The 22,185-nt window shown below is 35.8% G+C and overlaps 1 protein-coding gene across 1 annotated transcript in view; it reads right to left on the bottom strand.

Annotated features, from left to right (window-relative positions):
• The window catches only part of LOC150101467 (serine/threonine-protein kinase Genghis Khan-like), an 896,778-nt gene that overhangs the window by 380,804 nt on the left and 493,789 nt on the right, over positions 1-22,185 (bottom strand). Inside the window, 2 exon segments of the mRNA XM_090400803.1 lie at positions 8,658-8,726; positions 10,460-10,602. Coding sequence (XP_090256929.1) covers positions 8,658-8,726; positions 10,460-10,602 — 212 coding nt within the window.

Below are 22,185 nucleotides of genomic sequence, written 5' to 3'. Positions count from 1 at the left end.
CATTCATATTTTCTAAATTCATTTTACTTATCAGTAACTGAAAGACATACCCTGTGACATCAACAGATTTGTATGAGTCAGCCAACAAAGTGAACTAAATAATAAATACTCAATATATGTATTGTTAACAAAACTTTTTCTAAAGCAAAAAAAATACTTTATTTTCCCATAAAGCAACAACCACAAAAACTGTGCCTAAAGTATTTTATCATGAGCTTCAGATTCTGTACATTAATTATACAGAAAAGGATGTGTGAAGGAATAATCAGTCTGCTGATGATGCAAAACTGAGAAGAAGAATAGTTAACAAAGGCAATGTAGTAGAGATTATATAGGATGATTTAAACCAGTGTGTTTAAAGTTTAAAGCGGTGTCCAACTTTTTTTTACATTTTTTACACGATATATTCTGGCATAATATATTCACTATTTTGCAATCAAATTATTTCTTTTTTTTGAAAGTGGAGTGTAATTTTTATGTGAGTAAATATTTTTAACTGTTGAAATAAAAATCAAATTCTATTTGCATGCTTAAATTTTGCAGATGATGCAAAACTGGACAGAGTAATAGTTCATACAGATAATGTTAAAATTTTGAAGAATGATTTGGATAGACTGACAGTCTGGGCAAAGGAGAATGGATGTCAGTTTAATGCGGCAAAGTGTAAGGTTATGCATTTTGGGATGAGAAGATTACCAGATGTGTAACGCATTGATGGAACTGTATGAATTGCTGAACTGCTGTACTCCAGGGAATTGATTAGGCTATATGATGAGGAATTTTCAGATGTTAGCTAGGGAGATGAAGTTTAGATGGCATAATGCAAAAGTGGCAAAAGCAGCTCATTGGATTACTTGGTTACTGGACATCCTGACAATCAGGTTACTTCTTTATAGAACCTTGATAAGACCTCATCTTGACTAGAGTGTGCAGATCTAGTCACCTGGGTTTCTTGCAATGAGGAGACAGAGAAGATGCAAAGGCGAGCGACCAAGATGAGAGTAGGTCTATGGAATGAAGATAGGTTGAAGATTTGTAGGTTACAGAAATTGGTCAACAGGCAGAAAAGGGTTGATATGATTGAGACATACAAATTATTGAAGGGTTTTTACAAGATTAATTCAGAGAAAATTTTTCAGAACAGATCTGGTGGTGAGAGAACTAGGGGCCATCCTTGGAAACTGTGTAAAAGTGTAGTTAGCAGGAGTGTCAGGACTAGATTTTTGCATGGAGAGAGTGGTAAATGAGTGAAATGCTTTGTAAGGGTTTGTTGTGGGTGTCATAACTGAGCATGGGTTCAAAGAAAAGCATGATAGTCACTGTACGAATGTTGGATAGTGCTTGCCATGATGTTTAGGGCAAGCATTCAATGAGTCTAAGGACTCCATGGAGTAGTCCATAATAATAATAATAATAATATACAGAAGATGGGTGTAGTGATAAGCAACAATGTTCAAAATATTATAAATGAATATGTCATTCATGAATTCAAATACAGTGATACCCCGAAGTTACGTGGTAGGTGGGACCAACGAAAAGCACGTAAGCCGAATTCGCGTAACTCGAGGTATAATTTTGCATGTCATTTATATATACAAACATACAATTGGGAACAAAGATTTACAAAAACACCTTTATTTTTTAAGAAATATAATCATAATTGTAGTTTTTTGAACGTAAAAAAAAGAAAGTTATTTCGATGTAGATGGTTTCATAAAATCTAATAGATTCGTCGGACGGCATAATGTCTTTTTCTTGTCATGCAAAATTTCTTCATAGCAAGCCAGTGATTTTTTTATTCCTTGCCTTGTGGCTACAATTCATTTCTCATTAGAATCTATGTCCTCCAAAATGTGTAAACCTTTCTTAATTAAGCTGAGACCTTCTGTTAATTTTGCAACTGTCATGTGCTTTTCTGGTAAAACTGGATCTGAAGTTTCGGTCTCTTCAGTAGCGAAGAGTCTCCGATATTGGAGACTCTTCGCTACTGAAGGGTGTCTTCGATATCGGAGACACCCCAAGAATCTCCGATACTCTTTAACAGACAGTTGCTCGTTTTGCCATAGCTTCATTCGGACTTGCAAACGAACGCTGTGTGTAGTACGCTTTGAATGTTTTTCTTTTCTTGATAGCTGTAAAAGAATCGGACTTGCTTCTTTTGGGCGACATTATTATTTTTTTATGTGATAAAATTTTTATCAAGAACATAACATTAAACAATCGCAAGGTTTGTAGACTATAAAAATCGTGTATGAATGGAGACCATGCAAAACACATCAGTGCTTGTTCACAGCATGTGCAACACTGCCGAATGTGGCCGGCGCCAGAAAGATACGACTAGTGGTGATGTGTAACGGGAATATGTACATATAAGAAACTGCGTAACTCCGGATTCACGTAAGTCGGGGTAAGACTGTACTAGTTTATGTTTTTCAAAGTTGGCACCATTGATTTTTTTTTTAATTTTCTCTAACGAAGTTTCTGACCACTCTATGTATTTTTCTTTACTGATTTTTTAGTTTAGTTTTGGGAAGAGATAGAAGTCAGAGGAAGCCAAATCTGGGGAATAGGGTGGATGTTCCAACAATTCATAGTGTAGATCCCTTTTCCCATTGCCAAAACACCTTTGTGGGCAGGTACATTGTCCTGATGAAACATGATTTTCTTCGTCTGCAAACTGGGTCTTTTCTCACAAATTTTTTCATATAGTCTGGTTAAAAGATCGGAATAATATTCCCTGGTTATTGTTTTATCCTTTTCAAGATAATTAATAACCAAAATGCCTTTTAGCATCCCAAAACACCAATGCCATGACCTTTCCTGCTGATGGAACCGACTTTGTCTTCTTTGTTCTGTGCTGAACAACCGGCTTCTGTCCACTGTTTTGACCTGCTGTTTGGATTCTGGTGTGTAATGCTGAATCCAAGTCTCATCCATAGTAATAAATTGATGCACAAAATCAGTTTCATTCTTGTTAAAATGCTCCAAGAACTGTTCAGAGATTTTCATGCGAGTGGGTTTTTGATCTGCTGAGAGAAAGTGCAGCACTCAACTAGCGCAAAGCTTATCATTTGCAATTCTTCACACAAATTATATCCTACAAGTTCTTTTGAAATGCCTATAGTCTCAGCAATTTCATGCACTTTGACTTGCCAGTCTCCAATACCATATTGTGCATGTGATCAATGATTTCTGGTGTCGTTACACCTTTTGGACGTCCTTCACATGGATCATCTTTAAGGCTGGTATGGCCATGTTTAAACTCAGCAGTCCATTTCTTAATTGTTGAAAACAAAGGAGAAGAGTGCCCATAAACTATTATGAACTTCGAATGAATTTCTTTTGGCGGTAAACCTTCTTTTACAAAGAATTTTATAACTGCACGATACTCAATTTTATCCATTTTAAGGGATACAGACAATACTTTTGCTTCAGACAGCTGTATAAAAAAAACTACTTGATAGAATGACTTGCAATTTCACATGGATGCTTATGACAGATGTATCAACTTAGAAAAAAATATCTTGCCAATAGTGTTGCCAAGAACTTTTCTTTTGGCGGTAAACCTTCTTTTACAAAGAATTTTATAACTGCACGATACTCAATTTTATCCACTTTAAGGGATACAGACAACACTTTTGCTTCAGACAGCTGTATAAAACAAACTACTTGATAGAATGACTTGCAATTTCACATGGATGCTTATGACAGATGTATCAACTTAGAAAAAAAAATATCTTGCCAATAGTGTTGCCAAGAACTTTTCAGACCACCCTCGTATAAATTAAAGATATAAGAAATTACATACTTGGTTTAATCCTTTATCCAAGTGTAAGCAAACAAAGTTTGAGCCTGAAATATAATTAGGACTGGGGCAACTCGTATATAGAAGATAATGACTTTACATCACTTGCCTTAGTATTCTATAATGCAAAGCACATATCCTTGCAGACATGTATAATGCTATGCATTATGGGAAGGATCACTACCCAGACCAGTTTCAACCTTTATTGAGGTCCTGTCAGTGGAAGCCAGACCCAGAAGTGATACTAAGGTTGAAGTAACGCCGAAGTCATATTTTCATATACAAATAGTCAAAAGGTGTCACACCTTATTATTAAAACACTCTGGATTAGAGATACTTGTAGGAAGTTTTTTCACTTAGTTATACTATATAGCATTATACATACCTGTAAGGATATGTGCTTTGCATTATGGGATACTGAGGCAAGTGATGTGAAGTCATTAGCTTCTATATACGAGTTGCCCCAGTCCTGATTATATTTCAGGTGCAAACTTTGTTTGCTTACACTTGTATGAAGGATGAAACCAAGTATATAATTTCTTGTTACTTTGTTTTACCAATTTTATTTCTGCGACAGAGTTAGCATCAGTTAGTGATAGTGGGTGTAATTTTTGAGGTAAATATCTTGCCCCTTTGGCTAGTCCATCTGATCTCTCATTGCCTTCAATATTTATATGGGCTGGTATCCACTGCACTGCACAGTTCTTATTTTTCAAATTTAAAGTTGTTAATTCTTCATGAATTTACTGTGTGAGTTTTGCTTTTCCATATTTAATGCCTCAAGTGCAGATTTTGAGGCACTGTAGATGATTATTCCTTCTGCAATGTTTATTACTGGATTAGAGAGATAGAACTTGAAAGCTGCTTGTATGGCTGTTAATTCACAAGTGAAGTTTGAAGCTGTAGTTTTGATTTGCATTTTCTTGCCTCCAGGTGGAGCTAGAAAAATTCCTGATCCGCCTTGGTTGAGTGCTTCATCAATGATCCATCAGGGTAGGCAATGACATGGTTTAGATTATTTAAGTGATGTATAGTGTTAAGTCCTTTTCTTTTATTTTCATGCCTGAATACTTTTTTTTTTGGACAAGGAAATTTAAGTTAATCACTGTGTTTTTTGGTAGTATAGGGGAAAAGAATGACTCGTTGCTTATTTCAATGGACAGGTGTTCTAAGTCGATCTGTTTTTTCTAATTTCATGATCATATTGTAAAGTAGATGATCTCTTTAGTCTAGACTTTCCTGTCCAGGCATTGAAAGTCCTGAGCAAGATTTGATCCTGTTGTTGGCTCCTATTAATGAATTTAACCGTGGAGAGTTTTCTAATGTCTTCTAGTAAGTGAAGCCCACACTTTTGTTGAGCTTTTAAATTATTTGTTGATGAGACTGCACCTACAATAATTTTTGCTGCTCTTGATTGTACTCTGTCAAGTTTTTCTTCTGAGCTGGTAGAAGCTGGAGCCCAGATTGATGAGGAATATTCCATAGTGAGAGCTCTGGGAGAGAGCTATATTCCAATCATTTCGAATTCTGCCTTCTGATCATGCAGTGCAGCCATTGTAATACTTTTTCTATTCATGTGAGCATTTCTGGTCATATATTATATATTCCTGCAGCCTTCCCGCATTTCAGGTTTTTAATGTCTTTTTCACATCCATAGCTTAGGCAGAAGGCTATGTTCAAAAAGTCCATTACAATCTCCAAATAATTTCAGTCACCTTAAAAATGAGCAAAAGCAGTAACCAATAATATATTTTGTCATAGGACAAAATTGATAGCTATCTCACACCAGACAGCCACAAATGAACCCATCTCCATCAGATCTATGTTCCTCCTTAACTTCTGTTTTTGTTGGTCGAAGTTCTTCAGCTATCTTTAATAATACCCCTCCTCTTGTCCTATTCCCTCTACCTTCTCTGAAAATACAATATCCTTTGTATTCTATCCCTGTATCTATGTCATTCTCTATCAAATGGGTCTCGCTGATGCCGATAATTTTTGGTCAAGCCGAGATACCAATACCAAAAACTCCTCTCTTTTATTTCTGATACTTCTGGAACATGCATTTCAATATTCCCTTGTGCCCACAGTTATCCTTGCATAATATCATTACAGGTCCATTCAGATTTGAAAGTGGGAAAGTTCACCTAGCTGTTCACAGTCATTTGTGCACTCACACTCATTTATCCCAAGAGTTGCTATTTTTGCATGAATCATTCATACACTCAAACTCATTTGTCTCAGGCATGGCTAGGCACATGGTTGATTGCAATCCCCAATATCTCTAGTTTCTCTGATTTTGCATTTCCAAATTTTCATTCAACAATTTCTCCAAAACCATTCAAATGCAGTCCATCAGGCATATACAAGTAATTTCAGCGTTCAAATTCACTCCATATATCTATAAACTATACACCATTCCTCCTACCCAATCTTTTCATCGACTCAGCAATTATGGCTGTTTTTCTCAATTCTGTCCTATCAAACCGAGGAAGCATACTCGCAATCTGTACTTTCTTACTCTTCTTTTTAGCTTCTATCAACAAGTCTTTCATATCCTCTCTCAGTGCATATTTCTCACTTTTCAAATCATTTGTGCATGACAAAACAATCAATCTTTCACTTCTCTTCTGCAAATGTTTTGATTTTGGTACCTGGGAAACATGCTTGCATCACCGTCTCATTAAGTACAGCTCTTATTATTGAATCCCTATACAATACTTTCTCCTTACTCCCAGTTTCTAATGCTTTTACACTTTTCTGATTCTCCTTCCTGCTGTACCACATGCCAATCATTTCTCCAGTCACTTGAGCTGATGTTTTGTCCTGTGCTGGAGTATGCATAAGTGCACTATTTCTCTGCCCATTGTCCCTTCATTATCCACATTACTACTTTCATCCAATATCATCACTCTCTCTCTCATTTGTGTTTCATACACTACCATTCACTGCTTCTACAACACCTTCAGAATCTTGCCTTACATCCTTAATATCAGTTACTTAATTTTCCTGCTTTTGACATGACTTGGATTTCTTGCACATGAAAAATTTCACAAAACCAGTCACTCTCGGCAATGAATACATTAAACACGGAGTACATCGCACTAAATCTTACATATTGACATCAGTGAATATTGAAATTTTGGCTGACATTTTTCTGATATGTGTTGGTGCTACGAATGAGAAATGCTTTTGAAACAATATCACATAGTCCTTTCCTTTAGTGTTACATGGTGATCAGCATTCATTTCGGATAAATTATGGAGACTACAACTGTGTCAGAAATAATTACTTTAATTTCCCAACATTTCATCCTTTATATTAAGGTCATCATCTGGAGTATACACTTGTCTCTTTATCTGTACATTTCAAACAGTATGCCAAAGAAACAATAATTTGATTAACCATTATTCTACTGGCCTGACCTCTAGTGGAAAAAAAATACATCAAAGCTATATTCTATTTATAACATCATCAGAGAACAAATGCATATATATAGTTTTATCACAGCAAAAGGTGTCCAAATTTAATATAAGAGTTGTTGTATTAGAGTTAAGATCCTGGATTACTTACAGTCCTATTTATAATTAACTCTCAGCCAGAAAGGTTATGTGGGTAGAATATGTGCCTTCCATATTCTTGGAATTTTTAGACCATCATTATTATTAAGATTAGGGTGGTTGATAAGAATTTCACAGGCCTCCTTAAATTTACGTTCATACCACATTTTGGTGCAATTAACTCTTATAATTATAATATATAAACAACAGGTGCCTTTCCAGTCAATTCTATGTAGAGTATTCAGGTCATGATCAGAAAGGCCAGTTTACCATAGTTATAAAATTTAATGTGCTGTTTATGTTCCTTTTTTTGGACAGGAATATGTGGGTCCTGTTTCACCTATGTATATAGGGCAAATTACAAATTGTCTCTTTGGTATATTGTTTGAAACATAATATAGCTTGTCTCTGTATATATATATATTTATATGTGTGTGTGTGTGTGTGTGTGTGTACTCCAGGTGATGACCTTAATATGAAGGTCAAAACATCAAGAATTGAAGTAATTATTTCTAACATAGTTCCAGTCTCCATAATTTGTCTGAAATAAATATCACATTAATCAAATATACTTAAAAACACGGTCAAAAATAAACAAAATACCACCAATAATGATGATCAGTACTGCAATATTTACTAAAAATAAAAAACAACACATGCACCACACTGCCGCTTCTAAGGATGATGCTAACCCATATGCTTGTGCCTATATTCAGTCAGTGCTCATTACTACTACTCATCTCATTATTATGCCCCTTAATAGTCTATTGGCATATAAGTAACCTGGCTCAATAGTTTATTGGCATATAAGTAACCTGGATTCAAGAAATGTTAATTAACCATATGGTAGTTAGTTCTATCTTCATAGCTGCTACGTTGGTCCACATGCATTCTCTTTCTTACAGAAAGAAAAAAAAAATGAAGTTTCAGAGGAGGAAAATGCTGTTGCATCTCTATGAGATTAGGTCACTAGCTGTTATAAAGATTTTTTGTTGTTGTTGTTTTAGATAGGGATCAAAGATCATTCCAAGCAGATAACATTATCATTACTATTCTAGTTACTGGATGGCCACCACTAAAAACAATAGATACTTATTTAATAATTTTCTAAAGCAAATATTCAGATTAATATCTGTAAGTTTTATATTGCTCAGTCTATTTTTTAAGTGCTTTTGATCTGCCTGAGGGAACTGCCTTATCTACTACCAATATTCTAAACAGCTTAAAAAAATAAAAAATAAAAAGTATTTAAAAATATTTTTAAAACACATAGCTATTTAAAAAAAAATCCTTACTTTAGGAGCTAGGGGACTCAAAAATGGCCTGGTATCTACCATAGGGGAAATTGGAGCTGACACCATGTCCTGAAAAATATCATTTTAATTTAAATACAGTTTCTTTATTAATACATTACTCATATCATACATAATATAATAATTAATTTTGGTTTAGCAAGATTATTTACATCATAACAGCCAAATGCTATTTTATTTTTAATTTCAGAAGGAATCTGAAAAATCTACAGTCTCCTTCCACAAGTTCGGCTATGATAATGATATTGCTGTTACTGAACTTGGTTATATACCTGGAATGGGTGGAAACACATGCTTTAGGTTTAGACAACTTTCTCTCTTCCCTACCCAGATACACTCAAAAGGTCCAAACACAAAGCATGTGTTTCCACCCATTCCAAATACATAACCAAGTTCAATAACAGCAATATCATTATCATAGCCATAAACACACACATTCTCACTATTCCTCTCATAATTATTATTATTATTATTATTATTATTATTATTATTATTCAGGCCTTCATGGAGTCAAAAGACTCATCATGGGAGGTCCTTCCTAAGAAACACAAAGTCTATCAAGCTCATCGAGGGGATTGGGTTTTACTGATTCTCAGCATTAGTCTCACACAATAAATAATTTCTCCAGGCTCCTAATTTATGCAACAATTTTTCATGGTGTATTCTGTCAAAAGCCTTAGCAAAATCCAAAAGGATTAAGGTCTATCCATTCCCCTTGTCTAACTCAATGGTAACATTATTATACAATGTGAGCAAATTGTTCAAACATGACCTTCCTTTAGTAAATCCATGCTGTTCATCATGAAGTGCAGTTTCTCTGTTAACCCATTTCTGTATGTGAGCCCTAACCAACTTTTTCAAAATCTTCACCAACACTCCAGTGATACTGATAGGTTGATAGTTGGATATATTAATCTTTGTACTAGCCTTGTGCAATGGGATTACCATATATTCTTTCTCCTGTGGAATCTTCTCTGTTCTGAGACCCAAATTATATAACCTGATCAAAGGAATAGCCAGCTCAGCTGAACACTCTTTTAACATGTGTGCTAATATCCCATCAGTCCCTATTGCAAAATTCTTATGCGGTTTTTGCAACTGCTCTAGAACCTCGGCTCATATACCCGAGTTTCTTCATATAGTGAAGCAGTAGCAGTGAGCACAATGCTGCATACACTAGGTTGATAGCTTTTAGCAAAATGGCCACTTATTAGTTTAACAATCTCTTCTAGATCAGTCAGCTGCATACCATCCTCATCAATGAGGATGGTATGCAACATAACTTGCAACATAACAATAGAATTGTTATATTGCAAGTTATTCTTTCTTTTACTTGCAACATAACAACAGAATTGTTCTGAGCTGCCTTTAGCTTGTAAAGGCAGTTTCTTTTCCCATTCACACTTAGCTTTCCATGCAATAATTGTAACTCTTCTAGCCTGAGCCTCATAATTTTCATATCTAACATTATCCTTATGCATTGGTATTTCTCACAAATCTTTTTGTTAAGTATATCTTCATTAAGAAGATTGCATATCTATATATTAGCATGGAGAGAGAGAGAGAGAGAGAGAGTGTGTGTGTGTGTGTGTGTGTGTGTGTGTGTGTGTGTGTGTGTGTGTGTGTGTGTGTGTGTGTGTGTGTGTGTGTGTGTGTGTGTGTGTGTGTGTGTGTGTTTAGAGAGAGAGAGAGAGAGAGAAAAAAAAAAAGAGCAAAAGAAGATAAAAACAATCACAAGTCATTGTCGTAAAAAAATAAAAAATATTTCCATAAGACTAACTTACTGCACTAGCTTCAGAAACATTAGATTTGCTACTTGCAACTGAAGGAGGCTGATTGTCTTCAACATCTGCTTCATCTCCAGCACCTACAGAATCCCCACTTTCACTTTGACCAAGTCTCTGAGATGTGTCCTTAAGAAACTGATCTAAAAATATTGGAAAATAAATGTTTTATGAATGCATATTCATTAGTCATATTATATTATTATAATTATTACATGCACAATCATGTACGTGAATAATTAGAAGAAACACATGTAAAAACCACAGTGAAAATTATTTAATTGTAAATATTTCATCATAAGTATCTTAGGACATCATCAGTACAGTATTTAAACAAAATTAGGAATAACATACAGTTAGGGTGCATGATTACAATAGAATCTCATGAAAACGTGCATAACGTGGGAAGTAAAAAAAAAACGTTAATTATTTAACACAATTTTGTATGATAATTTCCCATACTTTAGGAATAGTAAGAACGTCGTTGCGGTTTAGGTTTGGTCTGTGTAGTAGGGCTTCAGAACTTTCTTTGTATAAACGTTCATGTTGAAATAAAGATCTATGTAAAAGTTTAGCCTTTTCCCAATGGATCCTATGGTTTGGATTTTCAATTTCGTGTTGAGAGAGGCCAGATTTCTGCGGTTTAAGAAGACGAATGTGGTTCTCACCCTTGATGTTACCTGGTGTTTATGAGATTCCATGCTCATGCAAATTATCTTACTTTGGGCAGACAGGTAGGTCTGTTCAGAAACGCATCTCGGAACATCAAGACCACATTCGTCTTTTTAAACCGCAGAAATCTGGCCTCCCTCAACACGGAATTGAAAATCCAAACCACAGGATCCATTGGGAAAAGGCTAAACTTTTACACAGATCTTTATTTAAACATGAACATTTATACAAAGAAAGTACTACTACACAGACCAAACCTAAACCGCAACGACGTTCTTACTATTCCTAAAGTATGGGAAATTATCATACAAAATTGTGTTAAATAATTAACGTTTTTTTTTTTTTTTGTTTTTTTTTTTACTTCCCACGTTATGCACGTTTTCATGAGATTCTATTGTAATCATGCGCCCTAACTGTATGTTATTCCTAATTTTGTTTAAATACTGTACTGATGATGTCCTAAGATACTTAGGATGAAATATTTACAATTAAATAATTTTCACTGTGGTTTATACGTGTGTTTCTTCTAATTATGAACGCACCACAGGTTTCGTTATTTAAAAAAAAAAAAAATTATGTGAATGATATACTTGAAATTAACATTATCATTATCATTAGTAACTGGGCATCTCATTGGTGTCTAGAGACTCGTTACAGTAGGCACACATTAACCATTAATGTGTGAATGAATGGTTAATGGTTACAGTAGGCACACATTAACCATTCATTCACACAACACCCATCATATTTTTCCTATAACCCATTAACTGACAAATCACTCATAACCACTTCTGGCAACTTTCTCTCTCTCTTTTTCTCTCTCCAAACACTTTCTAACCAAACTTTTATACAACTTCCAGTGAGTGAATGTGTTTTTCCCTCCATTGTCCTCATATATATGGAAAATTTTCTTCTTATTTATTCCTATAAAACCTCTATTAAGTAACTTATGCAGCATAATCCTGCATTACAACAGCTCACTTTATGACCTCCCACTTTTAGATTGGTATAAATTTTCTACTATGATCATATGAAATGACAAGTCACAGAAGAAATGTGAAAGCAACATGCATCCTTCCATTTAAGACATTAAAGATTTCAAATCATCTTTGAATCATCTTGAGATAGGAAATCAGGGGTAGGATAAGTCTCTAATGAAGATATAAATGAGGAATGCCTTCTCATGATTTAGGAACATTTATTGGGGGGAAGGGGGAGAGAAATCCTTAGTTCAAAAGAAACTATATGTGCATTTTTATTTTAAGAAGCTAGAAACAGAAAATCCTGTATATTTTTACTTTTGCATAATAGAATATGTTATTCATTTCGTTAAGTGCTGCAATTTAGTTTGCCAATCATTTAATTCAACCAATTATATAGTTCAATCTTTATTTCCAAGAATGTTACTGCAGTTCATCAGGCTGAACCTATAGGAAATTAGGTTTTACTTACAATAGCTTGATTAAAAACAGTTTTTAGGAACCATGTAGGTCATCTACTACATTCAACAGTTTTCAGGAATCAAGTAGGAGTATACTGTATGTTTCTATCAAATCCTTTTTTTCTGCCTATAAATTAAACTTTGTTATTCAAACACCTTCAATCTAATCTAACAGAGAGTATTCCACACCATTATGATCCACTTCATCATCCTGAAAGAAAGTCATTCATTCATCAGTATCACTACTGGCCCTTAGCACTCATGACGTGCCAAGTGTCACTGCTTCTATAACCATGACTTTAATAGATGTCTAGTCTTATGACCTATAAATATATTTTTGCATATAAAATGTATTGTGTTCTCCTGAATTTTTTTATGGGATAAAAAAAAACTCAAGTTTCAAGTTATTATTATTATTTGTTGTTGCATCCTCCATCCATGGAGGTTGGCAGCCTCATCGCGGGAGGCTCATCAACTAACAACATATTCATCATACCAAATCTTAAAATCCTTAACACTCCTTACATTAACAACACATTCTGGCATTGTCAGTAAATGCTTTCCATTTACTGACAATTCTTCATGTATAAAATCTACTCTTCACACACCACACTCTTCCATAACTTCCAGGAATGGCTTCTGGTTTTTTCCCCGTTTGCCTTCTACTTTTTTTATCATCCCATCTGGATTAATCCAATACGATCCTCTCACTAACTTAAATGTCTCTATCATATTGCCTTTTTTGCTCCTATCCACCAAACTCTGCAATCCACATTTCTTAACCCTCTCTCCATAGCCAGCATTCCAGAGTCCTGATATTGTCTTCTACATCACACTGAAAAACAGGTGACCAAACCTGAGAAGACTGGAAGTAAGGTAAGACAGTGCCATTACATAAGAGTAGTAGAATGGAGATTCAAACTATAAGCCTATTTGTATTTCTTATGAAGTTGTTAAGTATTGGAGAAATTGGTAAGAACTCATATACAGAATTGGGCAGATGAGGTGAATATTATTTATGCAGGCCAGCAAAGATTTGTTAAAGGCCCTTCTTGTTTTAATAATCTGGTTACCTTTTACAATAGAGTAACAAGACCAGTGGATGAGAGTAAGGCATACAGTGTCTTTTTTTTTTTTTTTTTTTCCCCTTCTTCTGATTTAGCAATGGTATTTGACAGAGTGCCATATGAGAAGTTGGTTTTTCATTTGCAACTGACTCTGGAAACACATTCAACTCATTCACAATTCTCCAAGCAAAAACAACTCTCAATTCACAACTCACCTCACACCGCTAATAAATATATCTTTATTCAACTTTCAGGGGATGACCCCTTGTTCTGGTCCCTCAAGCCAAGTGCTGAAACATATCTTCTGCATCAATCCTGTAAAACCCTTGAAGCAACTTAAATGTTTCTATCATATCCCCTCTTTTTTTCCTATCAACCAACTTCTGCAACCTACACATCCTCAATCTATCTTTATAGTGAACATTTCACAGACCACTCACCATCTTGGTCACTTATCTCTGAATCTTCTCCACCACCACTTCCTCATCCCAAAGAAACCAGACTTGAGCACAGTAATCCAGATGTGGATGTATCAAGGCCCTATCAAGAGGAATAACAACTTCCATATCTCTACTTGGTAATGTGTTGTGTTCAATAGCCAAGTAATCTTATGGGCTACCTTAGCAACATGTCCTTTAAACTTTATCTCTCTGTTTACCACTATGCCTAAATCTCTAGCTTCACCTATTTTCTGGAGTGCAGTGCCATCAATGTGATACATAGTTTGTAATCTATCTATCCCAAAAGGCATATCTTTACATTTCTCCACATTAACTGACACCCATTACCTTTTGCTCTTACTATCAACTATTTAAAATTGACCTACAAGTTCTCCAAATTGCATTGATTAACTATTATTCTGCCTAATTTTGCATCATCATTTGCCACAAGGTTTAATTTGTACATAAATTATAAAGGAAATATTCAGTACAAATTAAACCTTGTGGCACACCACTCACTAGTGAGCTGTTTTCACCACAATTCTGCCACTCCATATACTACTTCTTTATATCTGTCCAGCAGATATAAAGAAGTAGATATACAGGTATCCCTCGATTAATGCGGTTAATCAATCCCTAGATGTTACTGCGTATATCAAAATCACGTTAATCAAATCTAATAATCAATGGTAAAAATCAAAATTCGTCCATGATCAATTACTGTATTAATAATTCGTTTTATATGGTACTCTTTTAGGAAAGATAAAAAATTGCAGTAAATACCTTCATTATTTACTGCAATTTTTTTACCAAAAGAAGTTATCAAGAGTCGTTTGAACAGTTTTAGTTTTTTTCTTATCGGCATAAATTCTACGATAACAAGCAAAACGACTCTCCCGACCTCAGTAAACAAGCAATAAAACATAAAGAAAAAACACTGCAAATATAATACATGATGGTACAAATTAAGGATATTGAATCCAACATTATTTCATACCTGAATATAGAAACTACAAGAGTTTCGAGCTGAATATATCGAAATGAAAAGTTCGGCAGATGCAAGCATAAGCAACCTTATGGGCAACTCGTAGTAAAGGTGGAGTAAGCTCCAGATTTTTTTTTAGTATTTTGACTCTCTATTTAAGTAATACATGATGGTTTATTTATTTTCAGTTACAATCTAGAAATTATTAAACAAAGAATAAATAATAATAAAAAACATACTATGCTGACATCGGAGGTCGCGTTATCTCTCAGATACAATTTACTGTCAAATATCACAAACTTTACATAACATGCGTTAAACCAAACCGACAGCAAAGAACAGTGCGGAATATCACTCGTAACACATGAATGCACAGCTACGCATGACCTCCAAGCTATAAACTGAATTGTGTAAGAATATTTATATTAAACATTTTGCATCTATCTGTCAGATCAGCAGCGAGCTCCGCAGGGTTAAAGGTGTGTTAATTAAAACTCTTGGCACGTATATCAAGGGATTGCCGCAATTAATTTTGCCACGTTAAGCAAAACCGTGTTAAGCAAGGGATACCTGTATATATATATATATATATATATATATATATATATATATATATATATATATATATATCCACTTAATCAGTGTCATATCCATTCCCATTTGTTCTAATTTGCATAACAGAGTTCCATGTGGTATTCTGTCAAATGCCTTTGGAAAATTCAGCAGAATCATTGTGTAGCAATTGCCTTTATCCAACTCTGCTATCACTCTATTATAAAAAAAAAACTAAATTACTAAGGCATGACCAACCCTTCACAAAGACATGTATCCCACGATACTGTATGAGGTATCAGGAAAAATGATACATACAGTATCATATTTTTATTCATCCATTCTTGAATTCTCTTTTTTACCAATTTTACACTACATTTATCACCATGCCTGAGATACTGATTATTTTATAATTTGTCACTACAGTCTTAGAACCTCTCTTATGAAAGGGAATTATTTTGCTCTCTTTCCACTCCCTTGGAACTCCACAAGACCTGAGACTTAAATTAAAGAACCTAGTCAGAGGCATTGCCAGTTCCTGCACATTCTTGCAACACCTGAGCTGATATCCTATCTAATCCCACAGCTGTATTTATGCCATAATTCTGTAATATCCAAAGAACCTCCAATTCATCCACCTCTGTTCCCGCATTAGTGCCTGTCGCATGTGTTAAAGCAGCAACCTCACTAGGATGATAAACACTTGCAAAGTGGTCACTCAGCAACTCTGCTATTTTATCTGCATCTGTCACCGTGTCACTATCATCACTCATTCAGGTTAATCTTCCATAGTCATTCTTCCTCTTACTTGTCACACAATGAAAGAACTTTTTGGAGAGTTCTTTTGGGAGTTCCTTTGGCCTGCACGGCTAAATTCTTCTCATAATCTGAATTTGCTTTCCTTGTCATGCTGGTCACCTTTCCTGGCTGAGCCTTATACTATTCATGAGTTTGTTGGTCACCTTTCCATTTATATACCTCTCTACATTATTTTCTTCTTCTTCTTCTGCAGCCCATGTATAATGATATTACTCATCCATCTAACGACTACCTGATTAACCCTCCTCACCTTAGGTATGCAATTTAATATTTCTTCCCCTGTATGACCCTGAACTATCTTCCATAGTTCAGTACTAGCATCCTTACGTGCCCTGGGACAGATTTAAGCTTCTTCCTAAGCTTGTCTAATCTCCTGCCTTGTAGTTCCATACCTCTTCTTCACAGAATATTCCTCAAGTTGCACAGCCTCCAAAATCAAGACCGCATGGTCACTTTCACCAATCGGAGGCAATGTGGTTATGTCACCTTGGTTATGGATAGTACTTCTGATCCCATGATCAGGTCCAATACTCTCACACCACTAGTCCCCCTTCATCGCATGCTGCCTCAAGTAAGTACCTCTTAGTAGGTGTATAAATTTATTTCCTTCCTGCCAGGCTATATTTCCATAGTTGAGGTCCCCATTAATAATCACTTGAACTGTACTTGTATGATTATGTTGGAGGTTTAATGGATTTTTTACAACACTCAAAAAGAATTAAAATAGAATTTAATACTTCCTATATTTTGTCCTAGTCACTAGGACATCTACGGGGATTACAAAGACAATTAATGTAACATGCACACAAAAACTTACAATACTAAGCCCAACCACGTGGGTGACAATAAAGTCCTATCTAGGTGGAGCGCCCTCTAAGGGCAGTTGTAGGTGGCCTGGAATGTAAGGTGGGACCTCTGGTGATGACTGTTTCCCAAATCTTTGGAAGCTTGATGCAACCGTATTTGTTAAGATTTGGTTGGTTTTTAAGCGCTGCTGCTGCTTCTAAGAAAAGTCTCTCTTTCTTGAATTTGCTGTGGTGGAGCATGGTGGTTTTCTTCCATGATACTCTGTGGGTAGTGTCCAAAACATGGTCAGCCAAGCCTGAATGGCCATAGTTGTTTTTAACGATGTACGACTTGTGTTCCTCTAGGCGGATGGATGCTGTTCTGCCTGTCTGTCCAAAGTATGCAAGCTTACAGGAACAGGGTACTTTGTAAACTCCAGGCAGAGAGAGAGGAGGGAGCTGATCTTTCGTAGAACGGATAAGGGTAGCCAGTTTGGGGTAGGGCTTATATGCTGTGTGTAGGTTATACTTTTTTAGTATCTTGGCTATTTTTTCAGAAGTGCCACGGATGTAGGGTATGGTGATGGCATTTTTAAATTCTTGTTGACGAGAGGGACGGGGAATGGGGGAGGAATTGATTATTTTTTTGATGCTGTGTTCGCTGTAGCCATTGGAGAGGCCTAGAGGAACACAAGTCGTACATCGTTAAACACAACTATGGCCATTCAGGCTTGGCTGACCATGTTTTGGACACTACCCACAGAGTATCATGGAAGAAAACCACCATGCTCCACCACAGCAAATTCAAGAAAGAGAGAATTTTTTTAGAAGCAGCAGCAGCTCTCAGAAACCAACCAAATCTTAACAAATACGGTTGCATCAAGCTTCCGAAGATTTGGGAAACAGTCATCACCAGAGGTCCCACCATACATTCCAGGCCACCTACAACTGCCCTTAGAGGGCGCTCCACCTAGATAGGACTTTATTGTCACCCACGTGGTTGGGCTTAGTATTGTAAGTTTTTGTGTGCATGTTACATTAATTGTCTTTGTAATCCCCGTAGATGTCCTAGTGACTAGGACGAAATATAGGAAGTATTAAATTCTATTTTAATTCTTTTTGAGTGTTGTAAAAAATCCATTAAACCTCCAACATAATGTCCTCACAGCACTTAAGCCTCTACACAAGAAATGTACTTGTATGAATTTGGTGATGCATGTCTTCCAGATCATCAGTGGGAATCCCTTATCTATAGCAACAACCAACTGTATATGTCTTACTGGCCTTAATCTCACACCAGATTGTTTTAAATGAACAGCAACTCTCCCACCTCTCCTATTCTTATTCTTTTTGGCTGCAATTCATCTGCTATCATCAGCTGTACTTCTCCTCCCATCCTAACTTTTCTATCTTTCCTGAAAATACTAAACCGTTCACATTCTATCCCTGTAATTAACATCATCTGCTGTTAGCTAAGTCTCACTAATGCCTAAAACTTTTGGCAAGGTTGCACTAACCAATGCAAAAAACTCCTCCCTCTTGTTCATGATACTTCTGGCATTAGTATATTGAAACTGCAGCATCCCTTTAGTCCCCCACCCACCTTTACTCCCTGAATTGACTACCCTATTTAATATTTTTTCCTTGAGAAACTAGATTCTGCACTTGGTGATATTCACACTCAATCCCATCATGGGTGCCTTCACACCAACTCACCTGCTTCCACCTTCATTGCTTAAGTTTTTCTGAAGTTGCACTTTACCATGCTAGGTGTACAAGGCTCTCTCCAGACACCTAACATAAAAACCATTTAGATGTAGTCCATCAGCATTGTACAAATCCTTCTTTCCATCAAATACAGATTACAGATCCACAAATCTTACATAATTCCTTCTGAATAACTTGTGTATAGACTCATTAGCTAGCAATGTCCTCCTCAGTTCACCTCTATCATAGATTAGTGGGAGATTTACAATCTCACCTTCTCACTCTTCACTTTTGCCTCTTCTAACAACTCCTTTACATGCACCCTCATAGAATACTTCTTGCCTCTCAAATCATTTGTGCTAATTAAGATAACCATTTCCTTCGATTTGCCTTTCATCCGGATGGCGTCACTAATATCATGAATTTTTGCACTAGGGAAAGAAGACTTTGTCACACTTTCATTAAGTACTCCCCTGATCACTGAGTCTCTGTATATAATATTCTCCTTAACTTATTTTTCTTGGTTGTTCACTTGGTCTTTATTGTTTTTTCAGACAACCTGCTGTCTTCTCTTTTCAGCCCTGCTAATCTCTTAACACTTCTGCAATTTTTTAATTTCGCATTCTATCCTGTGTAGGATAACAATCATGCATGCTGTTTCTTTATTAATGTCCATTTCTTTCTCCTCTATTTTCACGGCTGCACGTTCGGCATTAATAATGTAATTTTCTATCCTACCATCAGTACTGCCCACTCTATTAAGATTTGCTGCTTTCTTGTCACCTAACAGGCTCTCGTTTTTGAAACATTTAATATATACTCTCCCTCTCTCTAGTGTCAATTTCCTTCTACATATCCTTTAATTTTCTGGATGAATACATTTCATCCAGAAATGTATTATTTTATTACAAACACTAGACTTTCATGGAATCAAAAGACTCACTTCAGGAGGCAAACACTGTTGCACACAAAGCTTGCCAAACTGTGTATTAAACTTATTCAATATGCCCGCATTTATCAAAATGTCAGACAGTGCATTCCACTTGTCAACAACTCTCCAACAAAGAACCTGCTCCTTATTCTCTTGTTCACACTCTCCTTATACAGTTTCCAGGAATGGCATTTTGTTCTACTCCCCTCCCTCCCATTCTATAAAATTTTCTTCCACATTAACCTAATAACAACCCCTTATCACTTTAAATATCATCTTAATCTACAATATTAATTAAATTAACTCAATATATTAAGATTTTAGTATGATAAAACTGCACCACATGGGGAAGATGACCAAGTATATTTTAAGTTTGTATCAGAATTTTTTAATGACTTTTGATAGAGAAGCTTTTTATCACATTAATTGGTCTAAAGATAATGATGAATTAAAAAAAAAAAAAAACTGAAATTATCATTATTGGTCTAGGTGGTGGTCTGATATGTACTTTCTGTTTTCATCTTTACTTTATTGTGTTATTATTATTAATATGGCTTCTCCAGCAAAGTCCAAGAACTCATTGAGGCTACATTAAACAAAGAGACTGCATTAAATGATAATTACATATGATATCTGTTAATCAAGGTGCACTCAAAAGATCAAATGTAGTCCATTTCACATACTCACTACACACATCATAAAAAGAATCCTCATATCTTCCCTAAGCACACCCTTAGTAAACTTCCAGGAATGACCTTTTACCCCCATTTCATATTCTCTCTCTCTCTCTTAATCTGTCCTTATATGCACAATTCCATAGGCCCATTATCATCCTGGTTACCAGGTGCTTGATCTTTTCAATCTATCTTCCCTTTTCCTTGAACCAGGATGACCATATCTGCACCATCAGAATGCTAACAATGTCAAGTTTCTCCTAACATTTTTTTATTTTATTTTTAATACAATCCTGCCACCTGTAAAATTTTTCTAAACTCCAACATCTGTGGTCTCAAATCTATGGTCAACTGTTTTACTCTAACTTGACTTTCAGCACTATAGTTTTTTATGCTGGTCTGAAACAGTATCTTGTATATAGCCAGTTAGTGTTTTGACTAATCTCTCTCTCTCTCTCTCTCTTATTGCATATAAATTTATTCAATTGAATCAGCAGCAGTATATCATATTGGTGGAACTATACTCCAGGAGATTGATGAGGCCAGGGATTTGGGAGTGTTGGTGGATAGGGAGATGAAGTTTAGGGGGCACATTGCAAAAGTGGCTAAATCAGCTCATCAAATCACTTGGATGCTGAAGAATACTTTGACAAGCATAGATAAGCAAGTTATTGTTCCTCTGTATCGAGCCTTGATAAGACCCCATCTCGACTACCATGCCCAGATTTGGTCGCCTAGGTTTCTTCTTGATGGGGAGGAGGTTGAGAGGATCCAGAGGCGAGTGACCAAGATGACAGCAGGTCTGTGGAATGAACCTTATGAAGACAGATTGAAGATTTGTGGGTTGCAGAAATTGGTTGATAGGAGGAAAAGAGGAGATATGATTGAGACATTCAAATTGCTGAAGGGTTTCTATAGGATTAATTCAGAGGATATTTTTGAGAACAGGACTGGTGGTGGGAGAACTAGGGGACATCCATGGAAGCTGGGCAAGAGTGTGGTTAGTAAGGGTGTTAGAACTGGGTTTTTTACTTTTAGAGTGGTGAATGAGTGGAATAAGCTGCCAGAGTCTGTTGTGGGCGCTATGACGGTGAATGAGTTCAAGGCAAAGTATGATAGATACTGTATGAATGTCGAATAGTTGCGATGGACATGATGTTTAGGGCCTCCCTCGATGAGTCTAAGAACTCCTTGGAGTTGCCTGTAACAATAATAATAATCCCTACCATACCAGCTTCACTAATTCTGTTGTTTATTTCCACATTTAATTTGTCATCCTCATTAAAAATTGTACCTAAATCACTGAAGTATTTTACTTGTTCTAGAGGTTCTCAATCATTATGCAGTTGATATTATTATCATCATCCCAAGACCTCCGTGAGTTAAAGACTCATTGGGAGAGGTCCCTTTGTCATACACAGAGCTCATTATACTGTGCCTTAACATGTTCTAATAACATGTAATAATAATAATAATGCAAGTGTAATGGTCAGTACAGACCTCTTCTGATGAGTCTTTAGCTCCATGGAGATGCCTGAGAGAATAATAATCAAACTGAAGTAGTAGATGGAACTCAGAATACAAATGAAAATGTGTGTGATGTAATGCCAGATGTGACACGATTGAGAGAGAGAGAGAGAGAGAGAGAGAGAG

The sequence above is a fragment of the Typopeltis vanoorti genome, chromosome 11 (assembly GCF_054136105.1).
Source record: "Typopeltis vanoorti isolate ZY-2024b chromosome 11, IOZ_Tvanoo_1.0, whole genome shotgun sequence".
In the NCBI taxonomy this organism is placed as follows: Eukaryota; Metazoa; Arthropoda; class Arachnida; order Uropygi; family Thelyphonidae; genus Typopeltis; species Typopeltis vanoorti.
The sequence above is the reverse complement of the archived record's forward strand: the minus strand, read 5'-3'. Positions and strand labels throughout refer to the sequence as shown.